The 14,856-nt window shown below is 47.1% G+C and overlaps 1 protein-coding gene across 3 annotated transcripts in view; it reads left to right on the forward strand.

Moving 5' to 3' along the window:
* The window catches only part of AP5S1 (adaptor related protein complex 5 subunit sigma 1), a 63,868-nt gene extending 49,262 nt beyond the window's left edge, over positions 1-14,606 (forward strand). Inside the window, exons 1-3 of one of the 3 annotated variants that reach the window (XM_063135993.1) lie at positions 7,505-7,703; positions 10,146-10,349; positions 14,137-14,606. In XM_063135993.1, coding sequence (XP_062992063.1) covers positions 7,585-7,703; positions 10,146-10,349; positions 14,137-14,563 — 750 coding nt within the window. In that variant the 5' untranslated portion in view covers positions 7,505-7,584 and the 3' untranslated portion in view covers positions 14,564-14,606. Of the gene's footprint in view, positions 1-7,504; positions 7,704-10,145; positions 10,350-14,136 lie in introns of those variants that run through there. The other 2 variants (XM_063135995.1, XM_063135994.1) reach the window with 2 other exon arrangements.
* The last annotated feature ends 250 nt before the right edge of the window (positions 14,607-14,856 follow it).

The raw sequence follows: 14,856 nt of genomic DNA on the forward strand, positions 1-14,856 counted from the left end.
CATCAGGAGGGCTTTAAACTGAATCTTACAGGGGTGGGAGACGTAAATTTTGAGGCAACAATGGATGAAGGCCAATGCACCACAGTACAGAGAACAGCTCCAACAGTGTCCCAAAATAGTGTCTGCAACAAGGTAGGAACAAAGCCAGACTATAAAACACATGGTCTTCGATGTCTCTATACTAATGCCCAGAGCATGGGAAACAAACAGAATGAACTTGAACTCTTATTACATGAAGGCAAATAAGACTTGATAGGTATAACTGAAACTTGGTGGGATGACTCCCATGACTGGAATATAGCAATTGAAGGATATAACTTGTTCAAAAAGAACAGAAGAAATAGAAAGGGAGGTGGAGTTGCACTATATGTTAAAAATACCTATTCCTGCACAGAAATACAGGCGGATGAGATTGGGAGCCCCGTCGAGAGCGTCTGGATTAAAATAAATGGGGCTAGGAATAAAAAGAATATGATAATCGGAGTCTACTACCGACCACCCAATCAAGGAGAAGACGAGGACGAAACTTTTGAGAAACAAATTACCAGTGTTTCAAGGAAGTGTGATGTAGTAGTGATGGGGGACTTCAATTACCCTGATATCTGTTGGGAGACCATTACTGCCAAAAGCGGCCCTTCCAAGAAATTCCTGACATGTATGGGTGATAACTTTCTCCTACAGAAAGTGGTGGAAGGAACTAGAGGATCGGCAATCCTTGACTTGTTATTGACCAATAGGGATGACTTAGTGGATAAAGTGGCAGTTACGGGAACTCTGGGGGAAAGTGACCACGTCATACTTGAATTCTTGATTATGAAGGAGACAAAAGTCGAGCGTAGCCATACACGTACTCTGGATTTTAGGAAAGCTGATTTTAATAAACTCAGAACTATAATAAGTAAGGTCCCGTGGCAAGGGAGCCTAAAGAGAAAAGGAGTTCAGGATGGGTGGGAGTATCTAAAAAATGAAATTTTAAAGGCACAGTTACAAACAATTCCAACAAGGAGAAAAGATAGAAGACAACAGAGGAAACCAATGTGGCTCCACAAAAAGCTTATTGATGAACTGAAAACAAAAAGGGATACATATAGGAAGTGGAAGGAAGGCCAGGCTACAAAAGAAGAGTACAGACAAGTGGCGCAGAAGTGCCGAAATGGCGTCAGGAAGGCTAAAGCTGTGAATGAGCTGAGATTAGCGAGGGATGCTAAAAGCAATAAAAAGGCTTTCTTCAGATACGTGAGTAGTAAAAGACAGAGGAAAGAAATGGTGGTTCAACTGCTTAATGAGGATGGCAAATTGATAACAGATGACAAAGAAAAGGCTGAAGTGCTCAATTCCTACTTTGCCTCGGTCTTCTCCCAAAAGCGGGTCTATGACCCCCCTGGAAAAAGTGAAGCAGAAGTTGAGGGGGCAGGATTGCAGTTTGAGATTGATAAAGAAATGGTCAAAGAACACCTAATTTCCTTGAATGAGTTCAAATCTCCAGGGCCCGATGAACTGCATCCAAGAGTAATGAAGGAGCTAGCGGAAGAACTCTCAGAACCTTTGTCTATTATCTTTGCAAAATCATGGAAGACGGGTGAGGTGCCGGATGACTCGAGGAGGGCTAACGTTGTCCCTATCTTCAAAAAGGGCAAAAAGGAGGAACCTGGGAACTACAGACCAGTCAGTCTGACATCCATCCCTGGGAAAATTCTGGAGCAGATTATAAAGAAGTCAATCTGTAAACACCTTGAAATCAATGCAGTGATTACTAGAAGCCAACATGGATCTGTCAGGAACAAATCCTGTCAGACTAATTTGATCTCATTTTTTGATAGGATAACCTCCCTTGTGGACTGTGGGAATGATGTGGACGTCATATATCTTGACTTCAGCAAAGCTTTTGACAAAGTACCACATGACATTCTGATTAACAAACTAGCTAAAAGTGGGCTAGATGGAACAACTATTAGGTGGATCCACAGTTGGCTACAGAATCGGACTCAAAGAGTACTTATCAATGGAACCTTCTCAAACTGGGGAGAGGCAACGAGTGGGGTGCCGCAGGGCTCAGTCCTGGGCCCAGTGCTCTTCAACATTTTTATTAATGATTTGGACGAGGAGGTGCAGGGAACGCTGATCAAATTTGCAGATGACATCAAATTGGGTGGGATAGCTAATACCCTGGAAGACAGAAACAAACTTCAAAGTGATCTTGATAGGCTGGAGTGCTGGGCTGAAAACAACAGAATGAAATTTAATAGGGATAAATGCCAAGTTCTACATTTAGGGAATAGAAACCAAATGCACAGTTACAAGATGGGGGACACTTGGCTCAGCAATACTACAAACGAGAAAGATCTTGGAATTGTTGTAGATCACAAGCTGAATAGGAGCCAACAGTGCGATATGGCTGCAAGAAAGGCAAATGCTATTTTGGGCTGCATTAATAGAAGTATAGCTTCCAAATCACGTGAGGTACTGGTTCCTCTCTATTCGGCCCTGGTTAGGCCTCATCTAGAGTATTGCGTCCAGTTCTGGGCTCCACAATTCAAGAAGGACGCAGACAAGCTGGAGCGTGTTCAGAGGAGGGCAACCAGGATGATCAGAGGTCTAGAAACAAAGCCCTATGAAGAGAGACTGAAAGAACTGGGCATGTTTAGCCTGGAGAAGAGAAGATTGAGGGGAGACATGATAGCAGTCTTCAAATACTTAAAAGGTTGTCACACAGAGGAGGGCCAGGATCTCTTCTCGATCCTCCCAGAGTGCAGGACACGGAATAACGGGCTCAAGTTAAAGGAAGCCAGATTCCAGCTGGACATCAGGAAAAACTTCCTGACGGTTAGAGCAGTACGACAATGGAATCCGTTACCTAGGGAGGTTGTGGGCTCTCCCACACTAGAGGCATTCAAGAGGCAGCTGGACAACCATCCGTCAGGGATGCTTTAGGGTGGATTCCTGCATTGAGCAGGGGGTTGGACTCGATGGCCTTGTAGGCCCCTTCCAACTCTGCTATTCTATGATTCTATGATTCTATGAATTCTAAGTCAAGAAGCATGTAGATGTTCTGGGCACCACCACCACCACTGTCAATCTGCCATAATCCAGACAAGTACAATGTGCCATCAGCACATAATGAGATCTATTAGAAAAACCTCCAGCACATAGTCTCACCTACAGACTGCACATCAAAACATACATCAGCATGCATGAATGTAGCCATCTTATCCAGGAATTAAGCACTTGTGAAATGGGCTTTCCCCACCTCCCATAGCCTGTCTTTAGGGGACCAGATAGGGAGAAAAGTACCCATTTTACAGATGGAGTGAAGCAGCAGCATTTAATTTTCTAAACATTTATATTGTTTTCTGCTAACTTAACGTAGGGAAAAATTGGTGCTCTGACACCGCCAGCTGAAGCAGATGCTGAGTTGACTGTTAAAATACCTCAGCAGCCTGGGGACATAAAAAAGGGATTGTGGCAGCCTTTAAAGGTGACAGAGCTTGGACTACAACTCTCATTGGCCAGGTTGCCTGGGGATGATGGAGGTTTTAGTTGGGCAAATCTGGAGAGTGACCAGTTGGTTCTCCTTCATCAGAAGGGGAAGAACTCAACGTGGAAGCTGGAACCTTGGCCCACCCAAGAAGGTGAGCCAGGGCCAGGGGGAAACATTGTCCTGTCTCTGTAAGGTTCAGCCTGCTTGGATTCTATATCTGGGGCGAGGGTGGAGCTGTCTTGACTTTGGCCTCAGGCAGCAACTATCCCAGGCTGAGCCCGAGAGCTGGAAATCATTGCCAATCTATTGCAAACCTCTCAAGAGATCTAGCAGCAGAGCCCAATCTTTCTTCTGCCCCGGTGATGGAAGGTTGCCGCTTAGTGCGGGAGGGCAAGGCTCCTGTTTCTTTAACTGCTGGATCCTGGGGAATGCCTGTTGTTTTCTTCCGGGGGCACCGGAACCATGCCAGAAAGATCAAGCTTGAAACTGACGGCAATAGAACTGTGTCATCAGACTTACAATGTCAACTTTTCGCCACTCTACCTTGTTGTTGTTGCTGTTAGATTTTTACACTGTTTTTCCTCCAAGGAGCTTAGGGGGGCATGCATGCTCTCCTTGACCGAGCCCTGACCCTTGCCAATTTATCCCTAACAGGGTAGAGTAGGCTGAAAGACAACAGCTGACCTTAAGTGTGTGTGTGTTTGTGCGTGTAGAGAGAGAGAGAGATGTAGCAGTCAGAGCAGAGACAGAACTATGATTTGGAAGAGTCCTGGGTTCAAATCCTTAGCCAGAAAGCTCATTGTGTGCATCATTACTCTCTCTCTCTCTGCTTAACAACCAAAGAGTTGTTTTAAGGATAAGAATAGTGGGAGACCTTCAGCTTTGCAGAGGAAAGACAGGATAGAAATATACGACTACTACTATTTATTTATTTATTTATTTATTACATTTCTATACCGCCCAATAGCCGGAGCTCTCTGGGCGGTTCACAAAAATTAAAAACATTCAAAGTATAAAACAAACAGTACAAAACCATAATATAAAATACAATATAAAAGCTCAACCAGATAAAAACAGCAGCAATGCAAAATTACAACTTTAAAACACCAAGTTAAAATTTATTTATAGACTGTTAAAATGCTGGGAGAATAAAAAGGTCTTCACCTGGCATCTAAAAGCATATAATGTAGGTGCCAAGCGAACCTCCTTAGGGTGCCACAGCAGAGAAGGCCCTCCTCCTGGTAGTTCCTTTGGCACTACTACTACTACTACTATCTCTACGTATGTCATATAACACTTATGGAGGATAAGGCTGTTAATCTAGGGTGGCCCTATGCAAAGGAGGGCAGGGCTCCCGTATCTTTAACAGTTGTGTAGAAAGGGGAATTTCAGCAGGTGTCATTTGTATGACTGCAGCACCTGGTGAAATTCCCTCTTCCTCACAACAGTTAAAGCTGCAGTAGTCCTGCCCCCTTTTGTATCTGGTCACTCCAGTACAGCCCCTGTAGCTTTAACGGTTGTGAGGAAGAGGGGATTTCACCAGGTTCTGAAGTCATACAAATGACACCTGCTGAAATTCCCTTTTCAATACAACTGTTAAAGATGCAGGAGCCCTGTCCTCCTTTTCATGCTGGCTGCCTATTACCTGTAGTATCCCTCTCAATAGCAGTTCCAAGGAACATGACCTGGAGGGTGCTGTTGCACTCATGTTCTGCTTGTGACCGGTCCATTGGGGTATCTGGTCGGCCACTGTGGGGATGGAACGCTGGCCTGATCCAGCAGGGCTCTGATGATCCTAACCCCATAGCCACAGCGTTCTGTTCTGTGCCAGATCAGAAAAGTTAAGCCTGATCTTGGAGCACCCCCTGCTGGTCAACGGGGCACAAGTGCAGCATAATTTAGAAAGTATTTTCAGCATCATTCCCTAAGCCAGGGCTGGGGAACCGCTGGCCCTCCAGATGTTGGCAGACTACAAGTCCTATCATCCATGATCTTGGCCATGGCCATGTCTTTATATCTTCTCCTCCTGTTCCTCTTTTTTCTTTCTTTTGTGTCTTCCCCCCTTGCCCCTTTCTTTTTTGTTTGTTATTGTTATATTTGTGACATTATTTTTTAAATGCTGGCTGGAATGATGGGAGTTGCAGTCCAACACATCTGGAGGGCTCCCCCATCATCCCTCAGCCACCCAAAGGCCTCCAGCTCCTTTAAACCGCTTCTCCTTTGCTGCCCTTAATGCCTGGAATTCCACCCCTGTGAACTATTACTTGATGCCCCCTCCCTATTCAGTCCAACCTCCCCACCCACAATTTAAAATCATCATCTACTGAATGTTTGTTCTCTCCCTTGGACTTGTCTTCCTCTCCTCTGTCCATGGCTTCCCCTGCTGAATTTTAGGCTGCAAGCCATGATGTGTCTCCTTACCACTTTGTAAGGATAGCTGGATGGAACCCACAATGGCGCCATGCAAGTATTAAGTAATCATAGAATCATAGAATAGCAGAGTTGGAAGGGGCCTACAAGGCCATCGAGTCCAACCCCCTGCTCAATGCAGGAATCCACCTTAAAGCATCCCTGACAGAGGGTTGTCCAGCTGCCTCTTGAAGGCCTCTAGTGTGGGAGAGCCCACAACCTCCCTAGGTCACAGGTTCCATTGTCGTACTGCTCTAACAGTCAGGAAGTTTTTCCTGATGTCCAGCTGGAATCTGGCTTCCTGTAACTTGAGCCCGTTATTCCGTGTCCTGCACTCTGGGAGGATCGAGAAGAGATCCTGGCCCTCCTCTGTGTGACAACCTTTCAAGAATTTGAAGTGTGCTATCATGTCTCCCCTCAATCGTCTCTTCTCCAGGCTAAACATGCCCAGAATCTGGTGTCCTGTCAATCCGTGCAGGATTTCCTGCCCTTGCAAATGGAGAGGGTGTCTGGGCAGCAGCACGCGCGGCAAAGGTGGCACCGGCCTCCAGACCTTCTTCAAGCATCTTTCTGGGGTGGCTTTTAAGGGCTGGCAAATCTCAGCTCCTGCAGCCTCCAGGTCTGTTGGACTACAACTCCCATCACCCCAACCAGATGTGCTGGATTACAATGTGCTGAAGATGTGCTGAAGGCCTTTTTATTTTCTCAGTATTTTTAACACCTAATTTAACTTAAATTTAAACTTTGCTGTTTTAATCTCATATTTTAACCTATATTAACTTTTGCTGTGTGGTTTTATACTGGTTGTGCTTTTTATATTGTATTTTGTATGTGTGTTTTTAATTTCTTGGTTGTTTTTATGCTTTTCATGGTTTTTATGCTTTTTGTGAACTGCCCAGAGAGCTTCGGCTATTGGGCGGTATAAAAATGTAATAAATAAATAAATAAACTCCCATCACCACAACCTGGTGACCTCCAGATGTCCTGGACTACAACTCCCATCTACCCAACCTTCAGGCCTATTGGACTACAACTCTCATCAACCCCAACCCGGCGACCTCCGGGTGCCTTGGGTTTTAACTCCCATTGTTCCCATCTGGGGAGTGATGGGAGTTGTAGTCCAACACATCTGAAGGGCGGCAGGTTGGGGAAGGTGATCAAAGATCAAAGGAAAAAAACTTTCAAACAAGTCTAGCCTCCTTTTGCATCGGCCAATCCCGTCAGAGCTCCGCTGCGCCCACCCCCTCCAAAGACCAGCCAATTCTTAAGGGGTGCCTGCTTGCCTTTGAAAACCCTTAGCCAATCCGGGGCAGGCTGTGCCAAAAAATTTCTCCGCCTCTCAATAAATTTGCCTTCTCTTCGCTCATTGGACAATTTTTGGACCAATCCCAGCCCAGTTGGCCATTTCTTTCTCTCTCTCTCTCTCTCTCTCTTCCTTCAACTCAGGTGTAGACACGCCCCCCGCTTTCCCTCCAGCCAATCATTTGGCAGAGCTTTGATCCCTGGAATGGCGAGGCCACGCCCACTCCATTTCAGAACCAAGAGTAGTTTATTACTACGCATGCGCATTTAGGAAAAAAAGAAGACAAGGAACGGCTGAAACGGACGTCAAGCGCAGGTTTCCCACAACGGACTATATTTCCCAGCATGCATCGCCACATGCCCAGTTACCATCTGCTTCCAGAGTAGCGCGCTGCATGCCGGGGAATGTAGTCTCCTGGTGGTTTTTCTTCCCCAGCTGCTTTCGCTTCTTTGGACGCCTTTTGGGAGATCCAGGCTGCTGCTGCTGCTGCTGCTGCTCACGCGGGGTCCCCGGGTGAGTGGGGGGCTTCCCTTGCAGGGCTCTGAAAGCTTCTCAGTGGTCCTGTGGCAGGAGGTTCCGTAGGCCCCCAGAGTATCCCCCAGAGTACAACTCCCAGTATCCCTGACCATTGGGGGGTGCTGGGAGTTATAGTCCAAAACATCTGGAGGGAGCCAGGGTTGGGGAGGCTGCGTTGGAGGGTCTCCATAAATCAGCATCCCTCAAAGAGAAGCCATGGAGGGGCCCCCAAGGGACTTTGGGGCACCACACCCACCCACCCCTCCCAGCCCCATGGCAAAACCCCCCAAACCCCTAATAAACTAAAGGTGTCCTGTAAATGATAACCCAAAGAGAATGAGGGCTGATTTGAAAATGAAATTCCCAGGCTTTTATTTTCCTGGGCTGTTTTGTCTTTCTTTTCTTTTAAAGAGTTATTGCACAAACTCAATCACTGCTTTTAAAACTCAGCTAAAAACTTTTCTTTTCCCTATAGCCCTCGAATATTGAGTTTGTTCTGACTCTATACTGTCAGCTTCACCCTACCAGGTGCCTGTTTACACTTCCCTGTGCCTGTTCGCATTCTCTTTCCCTCCTTACTGTTTACTACAACTTTATTTAGATTGTAAGCCTATGCGGCAGGGTCTGGCTATTTACTGTGTAATCTGTACAGCACCATGTACACTGATGGTGCTATATAAATAATAATAATAATAATAATAATAATAATAATAATCCTGTGGTTGTTTAGATAGGGGTGGGGGGGAAAGCCCTGTTTATTTATTTATTTCATTTTTATACCGCCCAATAGCCGAAGCTCTCTGGGCGGTTCACAAAAATTAAAACCATAATGAAACAACCAACAGGTTAAAAGCACAAATACAAAATACAGTATAAAAAGCACAACCAGGATAAAACCACGCAGCAAAATTTATATACGATTAAAATACAGAGTTAGAACAGTAAGATTTAAATTTAAGTTAAAATTAAATGTTAAAATACTGAGAGAATGAAAAGGTCTTCAGCTGGCGTACAATACCCTACAATACCCAGCCTTTTCAACGGTTAGCTGGGGAAGGCTGAGACTTGTAGGACTTCTTTTTCCGTCTTAACATTTATTTATTTAATTTATATACCGCCCCATAGCCGAAGCTCTCTGGGCAGTTTACAAAAGTACAAATATAAATGTTTGCCCCTTCTCTTTGCCAAATATGAGTGTTGCTGCTTGGAGACCATTTAATCTGAAATATAGTTCTCCCCCTCCTATTTCACTTTTACTCATCTTCAACTACAAAATGACTTTGCCTCTCTTCAAAGTCACAAGCGACTCAGAGAAATTGGGGCCTGAAAGTTGCCTCCCACCTAGGGTGACCATATGAAAAGGAGAACAGGGCTCCTGTATCTTTAACAGTTGCATAGAAAAGGGAATTTCAGCAGGTATCATTTGTATATATAGAGAACCTGGTTAAATCCCCTCTTCATCACAACAGTTAAAGGTGCAGGAGCTTTACTAGAGTGACCAGATTTAAAAGAGGGCAGGGCACCTGCAGCTTTAACTATTGTGATGAAGAGGAAATTTCACCAGGTTCCCCATATATACAAATTACACCTGCTGAAATTTTCTTTTCAATACAACTGTTAAAGATACAGGAGCCCTGTTCTCCTTTTCATAGGGTCACCCTACTCCCACCATCATCCCAAAGCACGTGCCTTCTACTCTCCAACCCAAAAGCTGACTTCATAAGAGCTGCAAGGACACCAGGTATGATTCTGAGTTTGATCCCAAGGCTGGAGGCACGTGGTAACTCCTACAACCCCATCAGTGTGTAGAAAACGGTAAGATGGAATTACTGTCTCTGAGGGTGGACACACTCATTTCTTCTGATCCACCATCATTTCTATGAAAAAGGCTTTGCAAAATTTTGTAGGGCTTCAAAAGGGTCCTTCAAAGTCTATTCAAACACAGATGATATCCTACATGCATAGGATTGCACTCTTAGCTTGTCTGAAGAACCTTGCACAGCTACTGGCTTTTACTTTCCTTTTTAACTCTAGTTTTATTCTGTTTTAAACTTCTAATTGCTTTTATATTATGTTTTATTATGTGGTTGTATTTTACCGTTCTAAGGCCTGTCTTGTGAGCCTCCCAGAGCGCTGCGGCTGTTGGATCATTCAGAAAGGAATATAATAAATATATACCGTATTTCTTCAATCGTAAGGCGCCATCGATTGTAGGACGCACACTAATTTCAGTAACACCAACAGAAAAAAAGCTTTGATTCTAAGAATAATAATCACACCCGTGATTCTAAGACGCACCCTGTTTTTAGAGATGTTTATTAGGGGGCGAAAAGTGCATCTTAGAATCAAAGAAATATGGTAGATTCTGAAAAAGGCTACTTGGCCTGACCACCCCCTGCTTGGGACTGTCTCCATGGTGTGTCCGTCTCTCCGTTCCAGCTCTGCCTTCCGCAGCACCCAGTCCGCCCCCATGGTTCACGCGTTCTTGATCCACACCTTATGCTGCCGTCCTGGGGATGAGGCTGGACACTGCCGAGTGCTGTATTCTAGAGTTTTCGGTCCTGACGGGTTTGAAGATGCCAGATGCCAGAGTCAGGAGAAGGAGCGTCTCTGCCGGAAGGAGCAGATTCTGGTTGTAGCAAGGTAACAGAACTGGCACTGTGGTTCATTGAATTGGAAGGGGCCTACAAGGCCATCGAGTCCAACCCCCTGCTCAATGCAGGAATCCACCTTAAAGCATCCCTAACAGATGGCTGTCCAGCTGCCTCTTGAAGGCCTTTAGTGTGGGAGAGCCCACCACCTCCCTAGGTCACTGGTTCCACTGTCGTACTGCTCTAACAGTCAGGAAGTTTTTCCTGATGTCCAGCTGGAATCTGGCTTCCTTTAACTTGAGCCCTTTATTCCGTGTCCTGCACTCTGGGAGGATCGAGAAGAGATCCTGGCCCTCCTCTGTGTGACAACCTTTTCAGTATTTGAAGAGTGCTCTCATGTCTCCCCTCAATCTTCTCATCTCCAGGCTAAACATGCTCAGTTCTTTCAGTCTCTCTTCATAGGGCTTTGTTTCCAGACCCCTGATCACTCTGGTTGCTCTCCTCTGAACACACTCCAGCTTGTCTGCGTCCTTCTTGAATTGTGGAGCCCAGAACTGGACACAATACTCTAGATGAGGCCTAACCAGGGCTGAATAGAGGTGAACCCGTACCTTGTGTGATTTGGAAGCTATACTTCTATTGATGCAGCCCAAAATAGCATTTGCTTTTTTTGCAGCCACATCACAGTGTTGGCTCATATTCAGCTTGTGTTTATGGGTCAGCATGGTGTGTGCACGTGGCGTGTGTGTGTAAGAGGTCATAAGTCGATGCTGGATTTGGCTGAGCAATTTAAAGCAGGTTCTCTTTGTGTTATGTGAGTGCACATAAGTACAGAAGTTTTCCAAAATACCTTTAGTGTGCAATCCTATAGGATATGGCCTTGATACTCCTAAGCCTCCCTACTCACAGGAAAGCCCCATTTACCTTCTCTCCATGCTTTCTGGCATGTTTCTGTCTCTGCAGACTGCAAGGTGGTGGGCGGGGAGCTGGGATTTATTATTTATTTATTTATTTATTTATTTATTACATTTATATACCGCCCCATAACCGAAGCTCTCTGGGCGTTTTACAAAAGTTAAAAACAGTAAACATTAAAAAGTAGACAAAATTTTAAACCATGGAAAACATAAAAACAACAGTATCCATTTAAGAACAAAAGTTCTGGGGTCCGGTAAAAAACAAACTTAGCGTTGTTAAATGCCTGGGAGAAGAGAAAAGTCTTGACCTGATGCCTGAAAGATAACAGTGTTGGTGCCAGGCGAGCCTCATCGGGGAGATCATTCCACAGTCGGGGGGCCACCACCGAAAAGGCCCTCTCCCTTGTTGCCATCCTCTGAGCTTCCCTCGGAGTAGGCACTCGGAGGAGGACCTTAGATGTTGAGCGCAGTGAGCGGGTAGGTTCATGTCGGGAGAGGTGTTCCGTCAGGTATTGTGGTCCCAAGCTGTGTAGTTTGGGTGTGAGTTTGGAGCGAAGGTATAAGACACCCTCCCTGAATTTGCCCAGCTCTTGGGTTGAAACAATTGAGGAGCTTTGTATCGCCGCTTTCAACCGAGAGATTCCGCTCTATACTTTTAAATGCACAGCTGGATTGGGGAAGAGAGAGCGACATTTTCGCTGTCCCTATTTTTTCTGCCCCTCCTCTGCCTGCTAGAGGGAGAAAGAGTCCAGATGTTCTATAGCAGCAATTAGGGTTGGGGAACTGAGGAAAGGAAGCTGCAGTGCTGGCCAGCTCATAGAATCATAGAGTTGGAAGGGGACTCGGAGGTCATCTAGTCCAACTTCATGGTCCATGCAGGCTCTGTATTGAAGAACGCAGCTACAGCATCCCTTACAGAAGGCCGTTCAGCCTCTGCTTCATTACCTTCAGCAATCATGTTTCTCCCTAAACTTCTCTTCTGCAGACTAAATATGCCCTGTTTCAACGATTCCTCTTAGGACTTGCTTCCCAGACCCCTCACCGGCCTGGTTGGTCTGCTCTGAATGTGCTCCAACTTGTCATTGCCCTTTATAAAATGGGGTGTCCAGAAATGGCCTGGCAAAAGCAGAAGAGAGCGGAACTGTCGCTTCCTGTAATCTGGGCACGTTGCTTCTGTTAATGCAGCCCACGATTGTGTGCGCTTTCTTCGCTGCTGGCGAAATTCACCTTGTGATCCACTAAGTTACCTTGGTGCTTTTCACATGTACTGCTGCCAGTCCAGACCTTGCCCATTCTATACTTGTCTTTGATTATGTGTGTGTGTGTGTGTGTGTGTGTGTGTGTACACCTAAAAACATCACCTTCTGCTTTGGCTGGAACATAAACGTAACAGGGGTTCTACGAAAGCTTATCTATCTATCTATATAAAAGCCCAGACTGGTCCTCCAAGCCAGTTATAGTTTTTGCCCTCTGGCGCCATCTAGCGACGTTCCTCGGAACGGGGACCTTCTAGGGAAGTTCCAAGTTCCGAGAAATAGTTTTTGCCCTCTGGCGCCATCTAGCGACGTTCCTCGGAACGGCGGCCTTCTAGGGAAGTTCCAAGTTCCGAGAAATAGTTTTTGCCCTCTGGCGCCATCTAGTGACGTTCCTCGGAACGGCGGCCTTCTAGGGAAGTTCCAAGTTCCGAGAAATAGTTTTTGCCCTCTGGCGCCATCTAGCGACGTTCCTCGGAACGGCGGCCTTCTAGGGAAGTTCCAAGTTCCGAGAAATAGTTTTTGCCCTCTGGCGCCATCTAGTGACGTTCCTCGGAACGGCGGCCTTCTAGGGAAGTTCCAAGTTCCGAGAAATAGTTTTTGCCCTCTGGCGCCATCTAGTGACGTTCCTCGGAACGGCGGCCTTCTAGGGAAGTTCCAAGTTCCGAGAAATAGTTTTTGCCCTCTGGCGCCATCTAGCAACGTTCCTCGGAACGGCGGCCTTCTAGGGAAGTTCCAAGTTCCGAGAAATAGTTTTTGCCCTCTGGCGCCATCTAGTGACGTTCCTCGGAACGGCGGCCTTCTAGGGAAGTTCCAAGTTCCGAGAAATAGTTTTTGCCCTCTGGCGCCATCTAGCAACGTTCCTCGACGTGTCTGGAGCTGCCCCTTTCCAGCATGTAACTCCTCTGCTGAGGGAACCGCACAGGCTGCCTATTTGCTACCGGGCCAGGTTTAAGGTTCTTGTACTTGTGTACAAAGCCCTAAAGAACTTGGGACCAGGATACCTGAGAAAGCACCTTCTCCCTTACCAACCTGCCCGGTCACTGAGGTCATCCGAGGGCCTGCTCCTGGTGGTTCCACATAGATCCATCCTCCAGGGGAATCCACTAGGGGAAGAGCCTTCAGCGTGGTGGCCCCCCTCCTGTGGAATTCCCTGCCTCTGGAGGTCAGGCAGGCACCAACTTTGTACTCCTTTCGGTGCCTCCTGGAAAACATCTTTATTCCAGGAAGCCTTACTTTAACATGCAGCCTTGGATTTCTGTTTTTGCTTCTTTTAAATTTTGTTTTAACTGTTTTATTCTGTTTTTATTTTCATTTTACCTTGTACACCGCTCCGAATTTTTTTCAGTGGGGAGCGGTATATAAATATTCTAAATAAATAAATAAACAAATAAGGTGCCACAAGGCTCTTGGTTGTTTGAACCTCCAGAGGGGATCTCCTGCAGCTGCTAGGTCCTTGAAAGCTGCCTTACCCTGGGCTGGACGGTTGGTCTGTTTAGTGGAGGCTCCCCAATGTCTGAGGCTTCTGCAGCCCGTCTGCCAGAGATTGCCTCCGTGGGGCGTGCCCTGTGATGGAGAGCGCCCAGCCCCTCCTCCCCATTCCTGGAAGGAGGGAAGCACCCCCAAAGGAATACGTTCCAACGCTGCCTCCCCCCCTCTCCATTCACAGGCAAGTGGAGTCGACCTGCAAGCTCTACCAGCCGGCCTCTGGGAAGCCCCACTCGGAACACCTGGCCCAGATGCCTGATGAGCCCGTTTCTCTGCAGGACGCCCCGTCGGGGGTCTTCCGCCTCCCTCCGGGGGACCCCTTCCGCGAGGACAAGGCTGTGCTCTGGCTGGGCGTCCAGTGCCTGGGCTTCGCGCTGGTCTGCGACCCCCACGAGAACCTGATGCTGGCCGAGAGCACCCTGCGGCTCCTGGTGAAGACCCTCCTTGACCACCTGAAGCTGCTGAGCTCGGGGAGCGACGTGTTGCTCAAGGCCGACCGGACCGAGGTCGTCCTCGGGAAGTTCCTGCCGCACGGGCAGCTGCTCTTCCTGAACGACCAGTTTGTGCTGGGGCTGGAGAGGGAGCTCAGTGCCGCGTTCTGCAAATAAAAGCCCCCCCCCCCGGAGGGTCGGCTGGGTAAGGCCTTGGTTTCCTCATTGGGCGTCTGGGCAGGGCGTAGCCAGGGCCCCACATCCCCTCTCTGTGCCCCCTGACCTGGTGCAAGAGAACGGCCTTCCCCACCCTGGTGCCCTCTGGATGTATCGGACCGCAACCCCCTAAATTCCAAGCCAGCTTGGCCAATGGTGGGAGCTGTGGCATCCAGTTGCGGGGAAGTCCGTGATAGAGAAGACGAAGCCAGTGGGGGAGAGGACGGCTGTGCATTGCCTCCCCCCCTTCCCCA

Source organism: Elgaria multicarinata, chromosome 10 (assembly GCF_023053635.1).
Source record: "Elgaria multicarinata webbii isolate HBS135686 ecotype San Diego chromosome 10, rElgMul1.1.pri, whole genome shotgun sequence".
Taxonomy (NCBI): Eukaryota; Metazoa; Chordata; class Lepidosauria; order Squamata; family Anguidae; genus Elgaria; species Elgaria multicarinata.